Source organism: Hibiscus syriacus, unplaced genomic scaffold, assembly GCF_006381635.1.
Source record: "Hibiscus syriacus cultivar Baekdansim isolate YM2019G1 unplaced genomic scaffold, ASM638163v2 tig00110794_pilon, whole genome shotgun sequence".
NCBI lineage: Eukaryota > Viridiplantae > Streptophyta > Magnoliopsida > Malvales > Malvaceae > Hibiscus > Hibiscus syriacus.
Window position 1 is genome coordinate 1050159 of NW_024062865.1, and position 18601 is coordinate 1068759.

Sequence of the window (18601 nt, forward strand, 5' to 3'; positions counted from 1 at the left end):
GTTTCGATAAACATCATTAAAATATGATTTTTTTCATATCTTGGTCAGTAGGTTAACATCCAGTTTAGACGACCATCAATTTTTTAACGAAAAAAGACGAATTTGGAATATATGAATAGTCGATTGATCATTTTATAACTTTTAATAGTAAATGGACTCAATTATGCACTTTACCCAAAATTTTATAAAAATAAAAGCATTGATAAGATTTTTGGGTCTTGAAGAATATCGGCCCATAAACAATATAGGCTTCGGCCTAAAGATAAGACTGCAGACCATTTGTAGGCATCATTTGTCGATGAAGATTTTTGTCCTAAACGTTTCACTCTGTAAAGACGAAGAAAGGAATTAGGGTTTTCATTCAACATTCAATAATACGTTGACAAATAAAAATTTTCCTATTTTTTGCGACAATGAAGAATCGGAATCCGAGCGAAAATGGAAATGGGAACCGAAGTATGATGAGCGGCCCAAAACCGATGACAATGAAGAAGAAAAAGAACATGAATCGACTGGGAGGAACTGGAAGCGGTCTCTCGCTTCAAGCGTTTGCTAATGCCAAATCCACCAACAATAACTACAATCCCGCGTTAATAAGTATAAATTTCCATCTTTTTTGTTTTTTAGGTTTTATTTATTTTTTATTGTTGTTGAGTTTATCCCCTTGTTTATTTGCAACGTTTGTATTGTTTTTTTCTCAGAGAAGAAAAGGGAGTTCTATAAAAATGCTAAGTATGTTAACAGGTATAAGAAGTCATTAAAGCAACAAAATCAGGGGAAGAACGATCTTCCTTCATCCCCAAGAATCCCAGAGGTTTGTTTTCATTTTATTTGAAATTGTGATTAACTTAAGTTTCTTTTTTTTTTCTTTTTCTTATATGAGGAGCTTAGTTGCTCTAGAATGGACTGGTGCCTGATATGTTAAACTGTGAAATCTGTTTTAAGCTGTAGTTATAAATGGAGTTCTGTTAAGCAATAAGTATTGTGCTGATATCGCGCAAAGCCATTGTCCTCTTTGGTACCGCCGCAGAGCAAGGCACCCTCTGAGGAGAGCTAAGGGTGCCTGATTCATTCATCAAAAGGCACCTTTAGCTCTGAAATTTCAGTGTGTGGATAGAATCTTGATGGTGTTTTTCTGTTTAAGCAGCACACGAGGAGGACAATAATACCTTTGTGTTATCTGCAACACCATGCTCTAAGAAGTTTCATTAGATGAGTGGACCAGTGGTTAAGTATTTTACTGTTTATTGGAGGCTTCATTAGATGGAGTATAGATTTTGTGATATTGGGTTCCAATATCTTAGATTGCTTCTTGAATATGATTCTTTCAAAAGTTATTCATACCCTGTGAAAACCTTAATGTTTAGCTGAGGAAGCAGAATAGACTAAATGTTTCTGTTGGAAACATGTAATCCAAGATCTATATCGATATCCCTTGCATGCAACTAGACATAATAATCATTACATACTTTAGAACAGACCGAATGTCTGATAATGCAAGGATTGTTACAGGATGAGAATGAAGACAGTAATGGTAGTAGGACAAACAAAATGAAGAATTCGAAGACGAGGAGGAATAGTTATCACAGTTTGAAAGAAGTGTATGAGAAGCAGTGGGAGGAGAAAGAGAAGGCAAGGATAGAGAGGGAGGCAACTATTCAAGCAAAGAAGGAACATAGGGAGAAAGCTGAAGCCCAGAGGAAGGTAGAAAGGAAGGAGATGTTCAAAAAGACAAGACATGGTCAGCCAATAATGAAATATAGAATCCAGCACCTCTTGCAGTCTATACAGAGTTCACCTAGTGGTGCCTCGGGTAATACAAATTAGTGATGTGAAACGCGTTATTTGTTGTTTTGTCCTTCATTTTAGTGCTTACGGTAGCTGGTACATAGAACATGTGAAACAGTGCAGTTTTCCAATGTAGTTTTAAGTACCCGAAAGTGAGGATTTTCTTCATACTGCTAAATAGTTATGAATGTCAAGTAAATGTCCATTATGGTGAATCACGGTGACGGATCCACGCATATACTTGCCCACCCTGAAATCTAAGTTTTATTTGGTTATTTATTTATTTTATTGATTGGAGCCGCCATGAAATTTTATGCCCATCTCATAAGAAAAGTTTGTGTTGTTAATATATATGTACCTTCTCTAAAAAAAATGTTTTTGGATCCGCTGCTTGTGAACCTTTCACTTTTTAATTTCCAAGTTCCTTTACCTTTCACATCCTTGTAACACCCTCTATCCTTATGATGATGATAGTCCAAGTTTTTTCACCTTTCATCTCTTTATAACACTCCTTTATTCTTTCGATAATAGTCTTATAAATAGTGGTTTTATACAAGCATATGATGTATGCTCTAGAAAGTTTATTCTCTCATATCTTGTTCTTTATCTCTTATTGTTGCTTCAACTTTCTATAGTTTTTACAATATGATTAATATAAATATTTGATGAATTACTATATAACATGGTTAAATGCAAATCCATTACATAATTACTAGGTACATTCAATAAATTTTAATGATTAACTCGTATCTTTTGCATTATTATCTACTATATTTTTAAATGTGTTTACTGTTTAATATAAATAAATGTAAACCTTAAACACACAGTAGCTTTCATGAAGCTAACATACTAGTAATTTGTTTTAAAAAATAAAAAATACCTAAGTATATTTTGCTACTATGAAAATGCAATATATCAAACACAATATGTTATTAACCCTAAAAATCTTAATATATCACTAGTAAAACTGCAATCTTATCTGTCTAAAGGTTTATTAATAAAAACTTGGGGAAATTTAGTACAAATGTAATTATGTTGCAAGAAAAGGATTTTGGATATTTAGTGGGTGGGGAGTTTCATACAAAATATATTTTTTTTGTGGGATTAAAATTGAAAATTTATATAAATGATTAGCTATGTAAAACAAATTTTCTAATATTTTGTAGGGTTAATAAGGATGAAATTAGAATCAAATAATTTTATTTAAACTTAAATCGCCATAAACCAAAATACCATTAGACCTGAAATTTTGAGAGGGGACCTAACTTTAATTCCACAATTCTCTATGTGACCGAATGATTTAGTTAATCTGTATCAACTTTGATCTGTAATGGTTTAGGGCAATTCACTCCTCGTATGTTACAACTGTTTGAAAAGAATCAAGTCGATTCTGGAAAAAGTATGTCCCGGGTAAGAACATTTTCCACGACCTTTTGCACCCGTGTGACAACCAAAGCTTACCGGAGAGGCCGCTTAACTGTTGACACAGGTGAGCACCATGGGGATGGTAAATAACTGGTGCAAGAAGTTCCATGATATCCAGGTTTAGTTATATGTATGCATGATAGAGACGACGAAAACAAGCAAATGAACAGATTCAGTGTGACTGCTAGACAGATGCCATGGAGAACCAAGCAGGATTCTTATGTGGCAATGGCGTTACAAGTGAGGAGTACAACCTCGTATTCATAGCCATCTTATGTGTTTTTGAATTAAGGTAAATAAATAAATAATAATGAATGGAGAGGTAAAAATGATGGATTCACGTACGCAGAGCATTATGATTGGCATTGATCATTGACAGTAATTAGTTGTTAGTAGTAATCATTTTGGCAGCTGAGGGTCCAGTTTGTACAATCATATCATTCTTTAATTAAACCAACTTCGGTCGTTTCTGTTTCAATACTGCTGCTGCTGCTGCGTCTGTCTTTTTCTTTTCCATTTAATATTTGTTAATAATAATGCTGGGATGGGGGATCGCCTTCATTCATAACCTGGTGGTGGAGACAGTGTAGCAGCATGAATTAAAGAATATTTTTTTAAACAAGTCGGAAAATAAAAATAAGAAAGATGAAATCAGCAACCCCCTGCAATCATACACAACACCAGATAGAATATTAATGATGATGTACCACCCACCATTTTCCTCATTTACAATTGTTTTTCTTCTAAAAATAAAATCAGCACTGCTTAATTCATCGGTTCATATTCGACTAATTAAAATAAATGTTTAAATTGCTGAAATAATTTTTAATTAAATTAAGGTTTAATGCAAGAAAAAACGTGTAAATTATATCATTTTTCTTATTTAGGTGGTTATTTATTTTTTGTATTTATATAAATTTAAAAAATTTATTTAAAATAAAATATTATATTATATTAAACTAAGTTAAAATTTTCTCCAACCTTCAAAAAATTCCATGACTTTAATAATTCTAATTTCAGTCCCTATGTCCACATTGGCCGCAATCGTTTGTAACTGTTGCCATCGATTGAACCTCCATCAAAACCTTCAACCGACGGCCTAAAACCCAAAAAATTGAAGTCCCCGAAAAAGAAAACAATTAACTCAAACCCCTAAACTTTGGAAAATCACGACACACAAATGACCCGAAGACAAGAACGACAACATAGATGCCAAGAGCGGTGGTGATAATTGTGGTCTACAAGGAAGATGGTACGATTAGATTTAGGAATTTAGGATTGATTTTAAGAATTTTAAAGGATTTTAGTTTTTTTTGTTGCCGTAATTTTAGAAAAAAAATAAGGTTTTTCAATTAATTGCTTTTAGAAAAAAATAAGATTTTTAAAATTACATGAATCTGACATGTGTCATTTAACAGATTTTTTTAAGATTCGTTACAACCGATACACTTAAAATGACAATATTTATAACGTTAAACACTTAGATTTACCAAAAAAAATTAAACACATAAATGAGAAGAAGAAAAAATATAATTGAGATATTTTTATATTAAATTTTAAAATAATAAGATATGAAGCGGTTATAAGATGATAGTTTAAATAGAATTTATTTTGATCAAATAATAATTTAATTACTTAAAAGATAAAAAGAGCGGAGGCTGATTTTTCAATTAAGCCTTGACCGAGTAATAAAGATGAGTTATTGATAAAAACTAGAAAGAGTGGAGTTGAGCGCAGGTGGGCAGTGTAGAAACCGGAAGAAAAATTAAAGAGAGCGTGAATCCAAAAAGCTAATCAATGTCTATCACGTGGCACAACAGTCGAGGAGCCTCCTAAAACTTTGAACCAACCATCACAATACTAATAATTATACGCTCAAACTTACCATGCCTCACTCACTCTTTTTTGTTAGGATTTTACTGTACCAGTAAAAACAAGGTAAAATAAAATCATAAATGTGTACTGTTAGATTGCTTCATAATTACCACAAGATTAGATTATATACTGTTGGATGTGCAATGATTGCTCCGTATTAAACATGCCTTGCTAGTTTGTTCTTGTTATCAAAAGATGGGGAAACTGTTATGATACCACAAAAGGACTCATCGTCGTCTTTTAGCTTCCATTCTCAACAGAAACAACTCAAATGCATGCATTCATCACAAAAGAAAAGATGTCAATTGCTGCAACTTTTATGAGGTTGAAGATGATTACTAGACGATACAACATAAACATCCAAAAGTCTTGTATACATTATAACTTGTGGGAAAACATTGTAAAACTGATACCCTCTACATACTACGTTGTCCACTCACTCCAATCACGCCTGCAATTCTGTTAAGCTACATATAAGTTAAGGCGGGAAATATGAGTTGGGAATGTGTTTGTACCTGATACATTCATTCTTGAAATCAACTGAGCTCATACATGATGCCTGAACAAAGGCTTCAATGCATAATCTTACCTTCTTCATCCATTGTCCAAACAAAAGGTGGCTTGTCAAACCTTGGCCCCGACACTGACCTATATATGTAGAACTTCTCAACTGGGCAACTTTCGGGTCTTGAATCTGGAGGTTCCGTCTCATCTATAACTTCAACATTCAGTCTGGGCATCTTCTGACCTAGCAGCTTACATGCACCGAAACTCACAGTGCAAGATGACATCCAAAGGGATCGCATTGTCTCCAGCTTTGCAGCATTGGCCAAAAGAGCCTTGTCCCCAAAAGGGCAGTCCCTTATCTCTAGTTTCCGGAGGCTTTCACAGCCGAAAAGCACGTGATGGAGTCCTAAATCACTGTCTCCTGCAAAAGCCACAGACAGCATTTCTAGTTTTTTTGCGTATGTCCCGATATATTCAAATACTCGATCTGTGAGGAGACCGGAGAGGGAAAGCCGCCTGAGATCCTTGCAATGCTCAACAATGGCTCCAAAACCAACATCAAGTGGCTCGAGGGTCAGGTAATCAGCTGTTTTAGGCTCAATTATACAAAGACGAAAACGAGTTAAGTTCGGACAACTCTGGGCTATGGTGACTAATGCCGCATTAGTCATCCGATGGCAGAAATACAAAATTGACTGTAGCTTAGGACAACCCAAAGAAACAGTGACAAGGCCTTGTTCAGTCAAGGATACATGCGGCTCTCCACCAAATGGGTCAGATGGGAACACACGTAATTCCTGTAGGTCCTTACAACTAGAAGCAAGTGCTTCAAGGCCACTATCTTCAATGTAGTCAAGTACCTGAAATTGAAAATGCTTTAAGTTAACAACACGTTTAAGATAGCAATTCTAACTCGGCAGTGCTCAATTTTTATTAAACAGTGATAACATAATAATAAGCTTACCAAAAGGCGCTGCAAACTTGGGCAACGGCTTACAAGCTTGATTATTTCAGGATTCTGTATGGTAGCATAGCTTAAGTTCAGAGACGTTAATCTAGAGCAGACGGAATAAAGAGCTGGAAGATAAGCCGGGACCACATCCCAAAATCCAGACAAGCTCTTTAACTCCTTGCAACTAGAAAAAGCTCCAGCCAAGTTCAACAAGACATCAGGCGGTAGCTCGGAAGCGTAGTTTCCAGTGCCAAAATCAACCAACTGTGGTGCACGACGTAAAATGTTGGCAATCTTATCAAGGGTAACTGCACGGTTGAGCCGAAGAGACTTCAGGTTGGGACATCTACCCACCAGGCGCTCCAAGGCTGAGAAACTAACTTCATCAGATCCCAAGCAAGAAATGTTTAGGGACACTAAGGATGTGCATGTCTCAGGAAAATGAGTAAGCCAATGCCCGCTCAAATCATCCACTTCACTTTCCCTCAAGTCCAGCTCTCTCAGATTCCTGCATTACCAAGCAGACTGATTCACAAAAACAACATACAAGACACTGGAGTAAAAAAAACAACAATCAGAATCTAAAACTAGAAAAGGGAAAATCAAGTAGGAAAAAAAAACTAAATCGTAGAGTGAACATGGAAAATCATGTTGTTGAACAAAATTGGAAGCTAACTACTGTCATTGTCATTGAAAACGACTAGACTACCACGCTAAATTTACCTTCTTTTCCTACAATGGAACTTACAAGAAAAGTTGTATATTCTTTACGTGTATTATTGCTCAGTCAACCATAACTATCACCAAACAAGATGGAATTTACGGCTAACAAACAAAAAAGACCCGAGTAAAATAAAAGAAAAATAATGACCCAGCTTGGAAAATTATTCCCTTCAATCACGTTGACAAAAAAACAAACCATCATTAGTAACAATAAATCAAGAGAAAAAGAATCTAGTTAAAGAGCAAAAGGAAGACCGCATCTCGCAGGAATTAATCATCCAAAATCTGAAAGATTCCCAAATCGAATCTGCTAATAATAACCAACAAGGAATCCTAGAAGAAATGAAAAGGAACTGGCTCACCTCAGATCTGAGAAAAGCAGAAGCAGAAAAAATACAAGGAAGAAGATAACTAAAACAAAAGGCTAAGCATCGAATCTATGAGTAAAGCATTCAGAAGAACTTGTTCCACTCAATTTACAATCCTACGTAACATTGAACCCGAAAAATCTAGTTAAACCAAAAGCAAATTGTAGCAAAGCTTTTCTCACTGCAAAACCAAATGAAACAAAAAGAGTTCACGAAACTCACTTGCAACCAGCAGCAATGGCAGCAAGTCCATCGGTTGAAAACCCTTCGCAAGAAAAAAGCACCAGCACTTTGAAATTCTTAAATGACTTAGCGATAAGCTCCAAGCTTTCATCCGTAACCACCATCCTTTTAAGCCGAATCTCTTCGAGACAAGGGTAAGCGCCGGCCATCTCAACGATCCACGGAAGAACGTAACCACCCCAACCGTCTGGCACCAGATTGAAGTCCGCGAAGTGCGGCTTCCCTTTCAGCTCAATGGATCTAACTTCCGGGAACCGCTTGATAACCACCCTAGGACTCACGGCATAACAGTTCCCGATAAACACCTTCCTCCGACACCAACGTTCGATTTCGTACCACAATTTACACACCGCCGATACCGCGTTTCGGTCTTTATCGGATTGGATGAAAGAGAAGACGTGCTCCAGCACATCATCCGGAAAGGAATACATCATTTTCTTCTGCATTAATTAAAAATGCACGCACGATACACAAATGAAAGTCTTTTGATTGGAAAAGATAAATGTTTGTTCCTCGTTAAACTCTTCGGTTCGGCTGATATACAATTTAGTGAATCTCAAAGAGTTGGGTGTGTTTTTAGATCTGAAACGCCGTTAACGAAGCTTACAAGGAGCAGGAAGGTATAGATGGAGAAAGTGAAGTGAAAAGACATACAAATGATAGGATAAGGATTTTTAATTTTCTGTGTTGGGAAGATGGGTTAGATTTTAACCATGGTTAAACAAGTCATGTGAAACAATAGAGGTATGTGGGGATACTGATGGACGTTTAAGATGATGACACGTGGTATGTAAAAGATGTGGACCGCTGATGTAGATCTCATCCGTAGGCGACGAAGCGGAGCCGCAGAAAACAGGTGTGTATGTGAGAATTAAGTAGGAGCAGAAGGTTGGGTTGGCTATATTTATATTTCACAAGTCAAAAATTACAGTTTATAAAGTTCGAAACAAATTCTGTTTTATATTTATTTTGCAGTTAATTCCTTTTTTTTGTTATGATATTAAAAAATATTTATATTTAAGATAGTGAAAATAATATAAATTTAATTTTTTAGAAATTATTTTAAAAAACTGTATGAAAATTGTTTAAAATCTTACCATATAATACCAAAGATTATAAAACAAAGTCCATTCTATTAAAATAAGTTCTAAAACATTAAATCTAAAGCTATTAAAAATCTAGAATCAAACTTTATTATCATAGATGATTTCAAAATTTTTAAAAAATCAGATAAATTAAAATAAATTTGTTTCGTTTAAATGTTTTATATTTCTTGAATCGTTCATTTTTAATCATTTAATTTATTTAAAACGCCATTAACGAAGGTTACGACTAGGGGTGCTTAATGAGTTGAGGTGAGCAGCTCGAATTCGACTTAGTCAAAACTTTATAATAACTCGACTCGAGTTGACTCGACTCAAACTCGAACAAATTTCAACTCGACTTAATAAGTTTGCGAACAGTTTGTTAATTGTTTTAGTAGTTATTTTAAAAAATTATTCCATTCAAAAAAATTACTACTTTACTAATATATAATAAAAAATTATAAATTGTTAATCTATTAATTTTTTAATAAACAAAAAAAATACTAAATTATTAATTAATATTTTACTACACTCAAAACTCAAACTATATTTATTAGTTTAATGTATTTATGATTTGTTACTTTGAAATTTAGACTTTGAAATTGTGCATTGTTGCTATCAACGCAGCCTGCAATCCTATAGTAAATCTAAATATAGTTTACTTCATTTCATTGAAGTATTTGGTTGAATTATTATTGTTTTATGTTAAAAAAATACATTTGAGATGAAATTTACGTTTTTTCAGTTTTCGTTTTGGACATTTAATTTTTAAATTTTTAAATAAATCATTCAATTTTGAGATTGTTTTTATTTTGATCACTTCTCTGTTAAATAAATAATGATGTTATTACATGATATATTTTCAGAAAATTATGAAATCACTCAAAAAGTTTCTCCAATGATTGTGAAAAAACCTTGAAATTTCATAAAAACTTTTTATTTTATTTTTTTCTTTTGATTTTTCGACATTGGAACACCTTTTTCAAAATCTAAATAGTGGGGAGGCGAATAAAGAGGAGATGAGCTATATATATCTTGATTCCACACTACTTGGATGGTGAAGAGTGTAGAGCTGGGTTGTTTTCCTATTAATTTTGGATTGAATTTCACGAGTTTTAAAAGATATTTTGAGGAAATCTAAACTGATAGAGTTGTTGGAGACAATTACAAGTTTGCGAATGTCTTGGATGATTAGAAAAAAATGTGAAGAATGATAGTTTTGACACTAACATGTCACAGGAGTGAAACTCTTAAGAGTCTAAGTTTTTGTGTGCAAGAAGATTAAATGAAAAAAAAATAAGGGAAAAAAGTGAACAACATGTAACTTTCATGTCAACATAAAATTTTCATGTCACCTTATTTATGATTTAATACTCGATTGATCAAAATAGGGGTAATCCAAAAGTTTAGCAATCAAATTGATTTTTTTTTTAAAGTTGAGTAATCAAAACAGAAATACAGATTGAGTTGAGTGATGAACAATGTAGTTACCCTTTAGTATTTAGCTATTACTTTGTTAGCGTTGATGGTGGACCGAAATCCATGCTGCCACACATGTGGCACTTAACAAATTGCAGCAGTAATGTCATATAGTGGTTTACCTACGTTTGTTGCATTCTTTAAATCATTTGTGTATTCGATTATTTGTGATATAATGCTCAATTTAGGTACACTTTTTACGTCGCTAATTAAATAAATAAAATACATTATATATTTATATATATTTAAAATCATATTTTCAATTTATTGTTATTATAATAAAAATGTAAGATTTAATGGACAATAAATTAATTGAATGAAGTATTCCAACAGTTTAACAATGAATTTAAAGAGGGGTTAATTGAATAATGTGTTACAACAATCCAAGCCAATTGATATATCATGCCATTGCCAGCGATTGTCTAACAGTACGCAATTACCAACTGTCACACCTCAAGCAACCAAATAATAAAATTGTTGTGGATCCACGTTTACTCAACCAATACCAATTGTTTGCAATATGCATTGATTGTGCGTACATGATAAAGAAATGGGTTGCTTTCTCAAATTCAAATTACTTCATTTATTGTGGTTATTTTGAAATTAAAAACATGTCTGGAACAAAAAGAAACTAACGCTCGGCATAAAATTACTTTTAACATCCCGATAATCTTATTAGGAAATATCAGATACAGACCAGATTATGACATCCATTTGTTGTATAATATTTTATTTTCACCTTCAGTTTTCCTTTTAAGAAAAAAGGATTAGATTCTAAAGCTCTAATTGTGACATTAATCCTCAATTTAACAACCGATGGGTTATTGGCATTTGTCATGTAAACGTTGAATGATAGATGAAAAGGGTATGTGAAAGAAGAGTAGTTGGAAGATAAGACTGGTAGGCTTCTTGTTTTTGACTAGTAAGAGACACCCAACACATATTATCAGAATAACTACATATTGCGTCCAAGCTACTTCCAAAACATTCATTCGCCAATAGCTTGAGAGGATCGGCCCTTCCAATTTCTCTACATTTTCTCACAGAGATCCTTTTCAAGACTCAGATTATCACTTCGGCAACGCCTTCCTTGTGGTGAACACCGACTGAAGGCCGAGTTTCCAGTTAAGAATGGGACCTGGTGGACCTGGAGGAGGTCCCGGAGGGGGACCTGGCGGCTTTGGGCCTGGGGGTCCCGGAGGTCCTTGGGGCCCTGGATTTGGAGGGTCAGGAGGACCTGGAGGCTTTGGTCCTGGGGGTCCCGGTCCTTGGGGCCCTGGATTTGGAGGTCCTGTTGGTTTCTTTGGTGGCTTTGCTAATGGTTTGTGCAACATGATATCTTCATGGTAAGTAATCATTGTTACTCAATTCTGCTTCCATGTCTAGTTAAATGCGTTTTGATTGAGCTTTTTTACATTGTTTGGACTTGCAGCTTCTACTGCCTCTGCTGTTGTTGGATACTACAAGACTGCTTTGGTGGACCCCGTGGTTATGGCCCTCCCCCTTTCTAATCCTCTCTCACCTGCCGCCTGCTGCTCTGCTTGTGTTGTGTAATAATGCCTTTTAATAAGCTTCACAATCTAGTAATTGCTTCTTACTGTTGTTTTCCCTACTCTTTTCATATATTCTGTAAACTTTTATCAGCGTTGATAAATGATGTTATAGACTGGTTGGAATTTCGTTGTTCCCCCCCCCCTAAACATCCATCCTAGTATTCCCACATTTTTCACCCAGGACTTTAAAAGTGAATATCAACAGTTTTTCAAACCGTTAAAAAATAACCTAAGATGAGCACTTAACAGACACAATTTGAGAAATGAGGAAGTGCACATAAAAAATGGACAAAAGTCTCCAACAGGGGATGTACTCCTTAACAAATACGGAAAAAATTCACAGTTTTCTAGCTTCTTTTTGCTCAACAATCGAAGAAACAATCATGTTAACAAAGCACAACCAACATGGTGGTCATGTCTCCTTCTCAATACAAACAGTTATATGTACAGCAAATAAATAAATTAAAAGTTAAATCCTAACTGCTCATATTGAAACCGGAAAGCATTGAAGTACCAAGAAACTTTTATATCAGAACATGCCAAGCCCATATCAAGACCAAACTATTTTGCGTCTAACAATACCTGCAGTTCAAAACAAGGAGCTTCAGCTACTCAGGATCCATAAATAAATTCAGAGTTAAGATTTACCTAACAATACTACAAGTGACCAAGTTACAGAGCAGATTTTCCCCCATTTTGGCATGACCATACGACAGATTCTGAGTACCCTGGAATTCTAGGCTAAAAATGGACTAAACCAACTACTTAATAAACATGTTACAACAAAGTTGAAATTTGCAATACCAACGGCCAGCAAAGCAGGTTTAATTATTTGCCACAATCCAGAACACAAAAATGAGATTGATAAAAATTATATGCTTATATTGATATTCAAAATTGTCAAAAGTCCAAAAGTTAGGTAATTTAACCTCATACCTGTTTGCATATCACTCGCAAGCAATCTTTGTGTCAAAGCTACTAAGGCAGATAGCAAATGCCTGAAAAGCTGAGATTGGATACTGATAATCCATGGTGAATACATCCTTCCCCACTTTCCCAAACTGCAATAGGACATTCTCATGCTCCTGCCAAGCAACTCCATTTTCTGGAGATGCAACCAGCTAAATTTTTTTTACTGAAGCAACTGTCACCCGTCCATTAAAGTTCAGACACCAGCACTGGAGTTGTTCGTGCCACCTGGGTGACTTGTTCCTCAATACCAGCATTTCATCTTTCTGCTCAGACAAAGGTCCAGATCGGAAACTCTCTGAACGGGATGATTTTGATCTAAAGAACAGCAGTGATGGGAAAGTATCCAGATTACTGTGTAGGAATTCAGTCTGTGCAGGAACAACACCTCCAGGCTCTATAGAAGAGGCTGGTATGGCATCCATGACGCACTGCATTCTCCTTGGTCCTCTATAGTGCAGAATATGTTTATTTCAGTAAGCATAGGTGCTAAATGATGACCACCCCATACAAACACACACACAGAGATAGAGAGAGCAACTTTCCAGATGCTCCTTACCTGGAACCCAAGACATTCAGCTCATAAGAGATGTGAGCTACAGAATAGTTGCCAGCTGGGACACGTGGAGAAACTTGTTTCATATTAATTAGCATTGTGGAGGAACTTTTAGTAACCTTGGCTCCAGCATTTGGAGGCTGTGCATCATAGACTGTGAATTTGGTCCGCAAAAAGTTTGATCTGTTAAAGCAAATCAAGGTAAATTTAGATTTCTGAAATTACTAATGTATGATGTATCAGCAAAATCATAAACCACTGGACAATACCTCAACTTTCCAATGTAGGTACTGCTTCCTTTCGACACATCATTGCCATTTAATGAGATGATATACTTTGTGCAGGTAGGACGGCGGCACTTCCTAGCAGCGAGAAGGAACTTTCCATCGTCATTTGAAGCTGCTAAGTAAATGCATAAAGCAAAACAGTTTTGCATACACAACTAAGAAAAGATACCAAAAGAAATACAAGACACTCACCAATCACCTCAAAAGAAACACAAATAAATAAAAGCAGCTCACCTTGATTCAAGCCAAGGTAAAGATAATATGTTTGGTTGCTACGGTTACGTTTTATGTAACACTGAAGAAGGGAGTTCCTTGGACCAGGCTGCAAAAGAAAATAAAAAATACCGTGAACATATATATATACCCAAACTTTTCACTTATCACGGATAATTATTGAATAATGAAAACTGCTCCAAGTCAAAACAGAGAGCTTACAGTCTATTCTCTATTATCTTAGATAGGTACCTTTCAAGCAATTATTCAGCCAAGTAACTGTCAAGTTCGCAATTAATCTCAGGAGAATTTCTGTCTTTAGAATTCAGAATTTATGATTCGGTCACTTATGAGACAAAAAGACTGTTGTGATGCAGCGTGATAAACAGCACCCAACATATTTCTAACTTTAGATTCTAAGCTTCCTAAAGTGTATGACAAGGTGATCCTAGAATGCAAGACACATCTCAACTTAAACAAATCAGTCATTTTTCACATTTTACACCCACCGTTACTTATGCAAGCACACCTGTAAGAGGGTATAACCAGAGCAAGGGACTGCGACAAATTTTGTAAATGCTAGGAATTGTCCTAACTTAAATCAAACTTCAAAAAGAAAAAGGAAAAAAGAAGAAGACGAACTAGACTGGTCATCCCACCAGGTGGAGTCATCACCTACCGGTGCTTTTTTGAGTATATGTAGATGCTGCAGAAGCAAAGAACAACTTGGTGGCAGGCCTGGGAGCCATTTTATGAGATTCAAATGGTCGAATCATAGATACTATGGCTAGGGGGGAAAACAATTTTGTTGTATTTGAGTAGGATGTTATGGCTATAAAAGAATGAATAATTTTTCTCAGGATGTAGGCATTTATAATGTAATCATCTTAAATGGAAGGTGCCAGATCATCTATAGCAGGAAACCTAGAGGAAAAAACTATCTCTTTGACCTGTAACCAGAATTCATATCCTGGACTTTCCTTATTAGGGATGGGAACATTGTGGCACATTCTTTAGCAATAACACTTTAACCTCATGAGGTGAAGTTGTGTGGTTTGAGAATAGTTCATGATTCCTGATACCTTATCTTCACTTCAACGCTATTTCAGTTGATTAGTAAAAAAAAAAGATTCAAAGGTAGAGTATAATAGGATCACTTTAAGGTCAAAACATAACCAAGTGAAAGCAATTCAATCAAATAAAAATTCAAATTCACTTAATAGAAAAGAATAAAGGACAGGCATGCAGCTAGTACCTGCTTCAATGAGATTGGGAATGTCAACTTGCAAGAAATTTCTGGGGTTTTCACAATTTCCTTCATAACCTCTCTCCAATTTCTACATACACCAGCACAAACAACCACATTCTTCCATGGAGGCCAAGTACTCTCCGATGCCTCTATTCTCATCAACACATCCCTCAACAACTCAGGCGGCATGTTTGCCCAACAGCTCTGCCTAAACACATCAACTGGAACTGAGCTATCCTGAACTACCCTGTGTGACCTTGATCTCATGCCATACCCAAACTTCCCATCAAACCCTTTTCTCGATATACTCCCCAATTCTCCCTTCATGTCATGGATAATGCTCTTAAACGACATTTATGCCTCCTAATCCTCTAAAATCCAATGATAACTCAACAATACACCTCACCTCTAAAATTTCTAATGACCAAACAATGTACCTAAAAACATTCAATTCAGAAATCTCTACACGATACGACCTAAAATCTCCAAAATCAAATCTCACAAATGCAGAATTATAGCCGAATAAACACTAATGATTTGAAATTGGCAGATAAGCTATCAAAATTCATACACAAAATAAGCTATGAGCACTAAACAACAACATAATCCAGAACCAGAAGTCTAATAAGATCGAGAGCTGACTCCAAAATACCGAAGTAACTGTTACGCCCCTAATCATCAGTTCTCCTCCAAAAGAATGTAGATTACCATAACTGGCACCCAAAAAATATCATAAAGAAACAACACTGAACACCAAATTTACCTTTCAACCAATAAATCTAAACAAAATGGCATCCGTAAAAAAAATAAAAAAAAATCAAAAAGCCTAAAAGGAAACGATATTCAAACCAACAGCTCTAGATCCCTCTTCTTATCCCAAGTCCAACCAAGACCCATCAAGCTACCAAATAATGAGAAACAAGACGATTGTGGAAAATATCAAACCTTAACTGAGATCAAAGCACATGGAAGAACATCTGGATCAACAAGGATCGGGTTTTGGGATCGTGGGGTCTAACCGGTTTTTAGGGATCGAATCTGAGGTCGTTGGCCTTGGGCAGTGTGAGAAGGAGGCTTGTTGCAGTTGCCTGCATGTGCAGGAAGGGGAAAGGTTTAGGGCTAAGTTGCCAAAGTTGGTTGGGTTTGGTGCCTTTTTTTTTTTTGGATTAGTGTGGTGATGTGTGGAGGACTTGGAGCAGAATTTTACTGTGATTGAATGCCTGCCCCACCCCCGGGTCCCATCTGCCCTTATCCAATTATGAACCTCACTTATTTGTTTTCCGAATAAGAAAAAATTATTTGATTTTTAAAAAATAATAAATTTTAGTATGATGATAAAATTCAGTTATATCGTTTAATTGAATAGTAATTTTATACGAATTAAGTAATTTCATTGATTAAAGTAATAGTTATTATTTTTTAAAATTTTGAGTTAGAATATATTTTCTGTAAGAATATTTGGGTATTCATTGTCAAATGATTGAATAAATATTATATTATAATCATACAGATTAATTAAAAGATAATTAATTTGCTTCCTATTTTGTTTTAGAATATTTTAATCCTAACATTTGATTTTGCAAAATGACTTTTGATGAGATGAAAATTGTTAATTAACTAATAGTTAATGTTCGTTGTTAATGTAGAAAATATATCACACCATCATTTTAATTATGTGACATATAACATATTATCACTTTGTACATGTGACAATGTCAATTTGACGAGTATTAATTATTAGTTAATTAACAATTTCCCTCAAATTATAGGTCATTTTGATTTAAATTGAAACGTTTGAAAAAAATAATTATAAATTAATAGGATATATATATACATATAAAAGATTATTTAATCAAATGATAGAAACATACTTTATTGAAAAACATGAAAATATTATCGACAACTAACTGATCTAGTGGGATGAGATATTAGATCTCTTAAAATAGACTTGAGGCAGATATTTGTGAATAAAGCAAACTGGATAGAAAAGGTCGTCATCACCTCTACAGTACTCGGTACGAATTGGTTGATTCGTATCGGTGGTTATACGAAAAAAAAAACTCTCAATATTGTTTTATAAATATTTGAAAAACAATTGTTTTTCAAATAAAATAATAAGTAATAATTATTATATAACATTTTTAAATAATTTCACTATTTAATATATAATTATTTAATTTATATTACATAAAATAAAAATTATTTCAGATAAACACAAATTTTACATGAGAGGGTCCGAGTTGCAAGTGTTGGTTTAACCACAAAATTCTCTGCAACTTACACGCTGATCAATATAGCCTTTTGGCAATCCAGAAGGTCAGGGTTTAGATGTTGTGGTGAGAGATCCACCGACCAATAAACAATACCGCCACAAACTGTTAATCTTTCACCCATGTTATAAACCTCGGTATTTTCATCCACAATGCATTCCTTTATATATATAGTTTCCAAATTTACGAAGACTTTTTCATAGTTAACCACACTTCAAATTCACATTGGTCTAGGTAAACCCATCAATACTCTAATTCCATCAAATTTGATTAATAAAAGGGTTAATGACATTAAATATAGTTTCCAAAGCTACAAGTACTTTTTCGTAATTAACAATTTGCAATCGCTCTAAATGTAATTGGATTACGCGACGGTCATGAAGTTAATCCTTATCTCAAGTGCAAATTGCAGCCCTCTCTCGTCAGTAAAAATCATCTATGTTGGTTGAAATCAAGATTGGTCTACAAAATTTCTTTAAATTCCACAAGAAATATGTAGCATGGTGGCTGATCAGCTGACGAAGATGTCCGCTTTAGATCCTCATCGAATTTCATTACTTTGTTTTGTACTGCCTGATACTCAACTATTGATTTCAAGAATATATAAGAACCATCGTTTTGTAAAATTCTTCATACTTAAATCGGTAACTTGAAGTCACCTTTCAATTAAAAAATATTTTAAATATATTAATATTATATTAGTCAAATCTTTCTTTTAATTTACGGCATTTATGACACGTGGTAAAAGGCGATTGGACAGACCACAATCCTAACAGTGAAACGACGATAACATCAAACCACATAGAAAGCATTTTTCATGTCAGGAATTGGATTTTGTGTTTCACGGGATTTGGAAAGAACCAATAGTAGATGGAAACCCATGATTTCTTTCCATATAAATCTGTTGCGTTCTTTTAAGTTTGTGGCTATTATTTTAATGGCGGGTTTGAATGTTGAAATTACCGCCTGTTTCTAAATTCACTGCATGAGCCTTCCCCTCCTCCCCTTATAAAATCCCATGGACGGCTAGTTCTGTCCATCATCCTTTCCTTCACTGCG

General features: G+C 34.8%; 2 protein-coding genes, 1 long non-coding RNA gene and 1 pseudogene across 3 annotated transcripts; 2 read left to right on the plus strand and 2 right to left on the minus strand.

Moving 5' to 3' along the window:
* Positions 1-324: 324 nt before the first annotated feature.
* On the plus strand, positions 325-2061 carry LOC120141152 (rRNA-processing protein FYV7-like). Its single transcript, XM_039156083.1, has 3 exons — positions 325-597; positions 702-814; positions 1513-2061. Exons 1-3 carry the CDS (start codon positions 414-416, stop codon positions 1825-1827), a joined length of 612 nt encoding a protein of 203 aa, XP_039012014.1. The 5' UTR covers positions 325-413; the 3' UTR covers positions 1828-2061.
* Positions 2062-5581: 3520 nt separating this feature from the next.
* LOC120141312 (protein TRANSPORT INHIBITOR RESPONSE 1-like) lies at positions 5582-8506 on the minus strand. Its single transcript, XM_039156231.1, has 3 exons — positions 7861-8506; positions 6560-7055; positions 5582-6455 (listed from the first exon to the last, which is right to left on the minus strand). The coding sequence occupies exons 1-3, from the start codon at positions 8325-8327 to the stop codon at positions 5661-5663; spliced, it is 1758 nt and encodes a 585-aa protein (XP_039012162.1). The 5' UTR covers positions 8328-8506; the 3' UTR covers positions 5582-5660.
* A 3142-nt stretch (positions 8507-11648) lies between these two features.
* On the plus strand, positions 11649-12132 carry LOC120141201. The gene is made up of 2 exons (XR_005517759.1): positions 11649-11791; positions 11878-12132. It is a non-coding gene; the product is annotated as an uncharacterized LOC120141201 (long non-coding RNA).
* Positions 12133-12945: 813 nt separating this feature from the next.
* Positions 12946-16361, minus strand: LOC120141309 (annotated as a pseudogene).
* Between the last annotated feature and the right edge of the window lie 2240 nt (positions 16362-18601).